The sequence below is a fragment of the Amblyomma americanum genome, chromosome 9 (genome assembly GCF_052857255.1).
Source record: "Amblyomma americanum isolate KBUSLIRL-KWMA chromosome 9, ASM5285725v1, whole genome shotgun sequence".
Lineage (NCBI taxonomy): Eukaryota > Metazoa > Arthropoda > Arachnida > Ixodida > Ixodidae > Amblyomma > Amblyomma americanum.
Genome location: NC_135505.1, coordinates 99,308,892 through 99,314,891, shown reverse-complemented (window position 1 = coordinate 99,314,891; position 6,000 = coordinate 99,308,892). Strand labels below are relative to the sequence as shown.

Here is a 6,000-nt window from a genome sequence, read left to right as displayed (position 1 = left end):
CTGGCTCTACTAACGCATCTGATTTTACCGGATGCCATGGAACAACATACTTCCTTAGCTGGCCAAATTTCTAACGCAATCCTTCTTAATTTTTACTACATCTGATATCCCACTGGTATAAGTGATACAGGTTACTTTTTGTGTTTGTTTCCTTCTATTCAAGTCATTTTATTTTTGGAAGCTGGTATATTATGGGTGTACAATAAAACCAACCATATACGGTGCACGCGTGCTCTGGACCACTCGTGCACCTACTTACATAGATTTTGAAGGTCGCCCGATATGCGCTCATTCAATGAGAAGTTCTTCACAATAAGACATCGTGTACAAAGGAGAGAAGTACGAAGTAAAAAAAAGTGGTGCTTTAAATGTTGTACAGCGCGCCAACTGCACGATACTCTGTGACGAGTACACTATTGTTCGAGCGACAAATGACTTGCGCTTAAAGCTGCGGCCTACTTTCTTTTTTCAGCTGGGCTTTAGTTTACAAGCTCTTAAATTAAGCTAGAAATAAAAGGGTGACGCTATCGTGCAGCGCACCTTTCAAAATCAGGCCTCCGATTTTTAATGACATGTCTCTTAGAGAATCAGTTTCACTTTCCCATTGACGACCGTGGTTTCTCTTCTGTCGCAGTTCCTAGTGTACAACGACGGTATTAAGTCGTTGGCTTCTCTCTGCGACAGCCGCGATAAAAGTTGTCCGTGGTAGTTGTCTCGCCAAAGTACCTTTGACACTCGCGAAGAAAAAGTGATCTTGTAATGGCCATGCATGACTCTGTTCTTTCTCCAAGCGAGTCCCTACCACAACTCGGAGTTGCTTCGGGGCTAAGATTCGCCACTGGGATCTTTTTCGGATTGCTTCTACTCCTTGTACTGGTGGGTCCTCTATCTAAATACATTTTTTTTTACAGCCAGGCGAACGCAGTTATTTTTTGCAAAGCATACCCAGTAATTCTGGAGAAACGCAGTTTTCAACGGGAAGGAGTTTATAAAGGCAGTTTTTTCATATATTGTGAGATTTCACTATAACTATCAATGTATCTGCAGATATCTCGCCAATACGCTTGCAATAGTTTACTGTTAATGTGGTTGCGATTGGCAGAAGCGTTCCCAAGTGTTCATCTAAGGTAGTCTTGACTGCTCGATGATAGCTCTAGAAAACCTATAACATATCAATTTTGATAAATATAGGAAGAATTCACCATTACCTTCTGTATTTTCATGACAGTACCTTGCAATTTTTTAATATTCAAAATTCTTATCCGCGAATGTTAGACATCGGTTAGATTCCTACCGCTTAATAATATCGAATATAAAGAAGTAAGTGTTTGTTTACCGTAATTTCCTCTAGTGCGTGGAAGGAAACTTTTCTCAGTGGATCGGATTTGCACATAATTTTCCTTCGGCTTTAACCCTGTGATATTCAGAAAAAACTTCAAATTAATGGACAAGAAAGTTTTAGGTCGTATAATAGATGAAACTCTAGAAAACCAGCTGCAGGGATATCTTCACATCTGGTAAACAAATCACCCGTATGTGCAGTAAACCTAGGACCTGTGATAAGCCTGATAGCTTTCTTTCGAAGAATTGCAATTTTCTGATGATTCGTTTAGGTGCGGTTGCCCAAACTAGGTGGCAGTAGTTCCTGTGTGATTGCAATAGGGCATCATAATTTACTAGTTTCAGATATGGAAAAAATTCACTGCGGTAGCGAGAAAGAAAGCCAACGGAAGGTGCTATTTTCTTAACGAGATATGTTGCATGCGTGCACCAGCTGATGCAGGGGCAAATACTATGCCTAGTGACTTTAAATTCTCCACTGTTCTTATGCACGAGTTAAGACCACCAGTTACGTGCGCATGAGGGGTTGGTGTGCCTGCAAACTTCTCAAAGCTTGCAAGCTTCATGACTTTGATAACCAAGAATCCATTCTTTCCTCAGGCAATGGCTCCGGTCATGACCACACTGATTCTTATTCCGGTCACGGCTCAAGAGTTCAGGCTCATGACTCAAAACAATGCCTCACACGATCATGTAAATGCTCTGAAACTCTATTTGTATACCAGCTGGCATACACATTCAATCATGACTACTATACACTAGCTGATGACGTCATGTCGTGCGACACATTTTGCTTCCACATTTTGCATCCACTTTTGTGGATACATCAGCTGGCGACGTAGCCTATAGTAATGCTTTCGCCTTAATAAACAGTGGGGAGGTGGTGACATGTATTCAGACCCAATTGCTGATATGAATCTGTGTCTGTAAACGTTATGTGTATTGTACGGAATGCGGGCTTTCAGTCTGAGAGATTTGTATTGAAAATGGATGCTGCCCTGGCATGACACTGGAGTTGTAATGCGGGGGAGGCATTGTGCCTGCTAGTCTAGAACTACTGGGACTGTATTTTGGCGCGAACAGTTCCTCTAGGACATTCCATGCTGCTGGCGAGCCCAAGCTGAACAGCACCACGCGCATGGCGTTCATCACAGACCTCAAAATTGTGACCACTTCGAGGCCTTCGCTTGGGTTGTTTATTTAACTTGAGCTTGTTCACCGACAAGCGTACGACGTAGCGATCGAGGCGCATTGAACGTTGATGGTTAGGTCATGAGTGAATCACTCGTGCAGGGCTTCACAGTCACCAGGCTAGCATAGCTCAGAGCGCAAGTAGATAGTTATTACAAGTACTAGGAATGATGCGAGCCTCCCTACTTGCAGAAACCGCTTGCCTAGTAGACAGTCGGTGATATGAACGGCGTCCACACGACCTGGCTAGCAGCGGCCTCTGTCTGTGTTTAATGGTCAAGCTCAATTTTCTTCTCCAAAGCAGATTCTTTCTTCAGGTGGGAACTGTCACTCAGAGAAGCATCATGAAGCCACGACAGCCTGCACACTTCTCGACATTTGCGCGGCAAAAGCCGCCGCTATGTGTCTGAAAATCGCGTGCACTCAACATTGTTGATGCTAGAGAGTTTTAGTTTCACGTACGTTGAGGCTTCACGTACGTAGAGCTCTTACGGGTGACCGGTGCGCATGCGCAGAACGCAAAGAGTATGCCCGAGTCTCACGTACGTACGTGAGATTTAGTTTTTTACGTTGCGGTCTTTCTGTTGCATGCGTACGTAGCGTTGACAAACATGGCGGTGCCCTGCCCGCCGCTTCACAGCGATAACAGCTTCGTCGCTAATCCCTCGAGGCGATACCGTGTTCTAAACTGTTGTATTCGCCTTCGATTTGCCCAATCTTACCCTCGCATAACGTTTCAAGCGACAAATAGCTTTTATTTTTCAGAGTGATTTTTCAGGTGTTAAGCCTGACGAAGTAGCGTTGGTCGTCGTAATAGCAACGGTCTCGCGAGATCTCGGACTGAGAGAGCCTTAAACCAGCTAAACATAGCCAAACAGCCAAACACGAGGACAGACCGAATGGCTTGGCTTAAAGACTTGTCTTGGATGATTTAGGCTAGAACCAGTGTCTGTGTTCGTTAGTAGATGGCGCTAGATGTAACGCGCGGCGTGCGTCGCGTACGTGTAACTATAAGGGTTTCAAACGACCTGCGTGCAGGCTACGTAGACTACTCACGTTTGCGTACGTGAACCCTCTACGTACGTGAAACTAAAGCTCTCTTCGTGCGCTTCCTAAGCTAAAGGATTTAAGCTAAAGAATTTTCCGAATTAACGATCGAATCCTTCAAATTAGATGGGATGCAGTTACCTAGGATGGTTAGCTTTACGCATTTTAACCTGCCTAATCGGTGTGTTTGCATTATTTCAGTTCTATTAGTCGCGGATTGAATAAGTATTGAAAGATCGGAGTGAGAGACGGTGGTGCCAAGGTCATAAGGCCACCGGCTGTTGTGCCACTCTCCTGGAAAGCAAAAGAGCAGTTGCTTATTTCTCCGAGCTTGGTGATGGTTGAAAAACTCATTAACCACAAACCGGTAACCGCGATAAAATTTGTCTTTGGTTTGTGGGCAGGGATATTTTTACGACTGAGCAAATAGAATAGACAACGTTGGGGTTAATGTAAGAATTATTGGGCCGTGTTTTGACTTTGTGCTTTGTAATTCTTTTGCGCAGGGTTCGGATGCTAAGATTAACCAAGCGGGTGAGTAAGGCTAAGACATTCCATTTGTCTAGCGGCGTTCCCTGCATTTCTACTACTTTTACCAAAGGACATGTATTACAAAGGGCCGGTCATATGTGTATCGATATCAGAATAGTAGAAGTACAAACATTCTCAGATATTAAAAAAACGTACGTAAATTAGGCACCTTCAGCGTATTGGGAAAAGCAGAGTTCTGCGCACAGTCATTTACACAACCACTCCTGGTAAAAATGTGTACTATAAAATTGGTTGCATGTTCGCAAGTTCACACAATCTTCTTTTCACTCTATTCTCGTGCATCAACTGCGCCCACAAAGCTACCAAGCTCGCCTAGGATGAGAAAACTGAGAGGTAATTTCGGCACTGTAGGAAATGCTGAGCTATCAATCGCAAAAGTAGACCTGATTAGCAGGACACTTTTGACCAAACACCAGAATACGGGAGCGTAGAATGTAGTTTGAAGTCACAAGCACAAAAGTGGTGTTGAGTTCTTTCAGATGTTTGTGAAGTCACCAAGAGCTAGCCATAACCCCTTCGAAGCCCCTCTCAGAATCCTCATTACAAAGTGCCACGAAAGACTTCTGAAAAAGCCTTCACTTTATGAGACTTAAAGAGAGATTGTGACTGTCAGGTAGATGGCGTGGGTTTATAACGATACCTATGCAGGTTGGGAAGTGAATAAAACGGCAATCACACATGTTTATGAAACTCCCACGCCGAGGAAAAATTTGTTCTCCCTGAAAGACCAAAATGGCCGCCTCGCTCAGTGGGCCTTACGCTTTTAAGAGTATGATATTTGCCTGATCTATCGCTATTGGCGGGAAGCATAACAACGCCGACGCGTTGTTTCGTCCACCACTGCCCACTGCTTTAGCTTCCTCTTTCCCCATCGACAGCGCCCCCTAGTCTTTGAATGATATGGCTTCCGAGCAGTCCAAAGCTGCCTGGGTCGCATTTCTTCATAGCTGTGCTTCGAACTCTTCCGTAATTTCGGTCGCCCACGCTGTAATCTAACCTTGAAACTGTTAACCAGTGTTGTGAGCAGTGGAGGAAGGACGTTCTGAATCAGTCAACGTCACGTGGTAATTGATCGAGCTTGATTGAGCAGAAACTGTGCGAGAACGTTCTTATGCTACCTATGGCATCAATACTGTCAGAACATAACCGTATGATCAGTTGAGGAGAAGGGTGCTGCGAAACGAGGAGCTCATTAAGAAACATATGTAGGAAGCCGCTAGTCACCGAAACCAAGGCATGCATAAGAGCATATTCCAATTTCTTTTTCGGTCAATTGCTGGTTCTGATGAGTGGGAAGTAAATGGTGTACCCATCTATGGCTCAATGATAAGTGACTCTAAGGACGAAGGAAAGAAACCGCCACATACCACATGTGGGATCTGAAGTTTCAACCTCCGAATTTTGCACTCTGTGGTTGCCATTAAGAGAATTATATATTACCGCTTATTATCCTCATATTCTTTCTATTAGGGTGCGGTGTGGCGGAGCCGATGGGACGCATAATCGGCGGCGAGTCAGTGCGGAAGAGGCAGCAGTTGCCATGGGTCGTAAGTATTGCCGTATCAGTTACAGGAGTTTATGAAATTGAATGATTTAAAAGCAAACTTGCTGCTAACCCTAATGCCTCTTAGCTCCCAAAAGAGAATAAAAGCGTTATAATGGGCTTTTTATGGACGACGATAAGTGAACCAGGCGTGAATTGTTGAGCGAAATCTACATTTACACATTATGAACGCAACTTTTCAGCAGCATACTTCGCGTTAAGTTATCAGAGAATTCCAGCGAGCAATTGATGAAGCCTGGTTTGTTTACCTTTTGTACAGCCACGCAGACGCGAATGCGACTATCACTCGGTAGCCAGCATATTTA

General features: G+C 44.1%; 1 protein-coding gene across 1 annotated transcript in view; it reads left to right on the top strand.

Moving 5' to 3' along the window:
- The first annotated feature begins 643 nt into the window (after positions 1-643).
- Positions 644-6,000, top strand: part of LOC144105219 (chymotrypsin-2-like) — a 28,720-nt gene continuing 23,363 nt past the window's right edge. Inside the window, exons 1-3 of the mRNA XM_077638364.1 lie at positions 644-876; positions 4,086-4,113; positions 5,602-5,678. Of these exons, the coding sequence (XP_077494490.1) occupies positions 760-876; positions 4,086-4,113; positions 5,602-5,678 (222 nt within the window). The 5' untranslated portion in view covers positions 644-759. The remainder of the gene's footprint in view (positions 877-4,085; positions 4,114-5,601; positions 5,679-6,000) is intronic.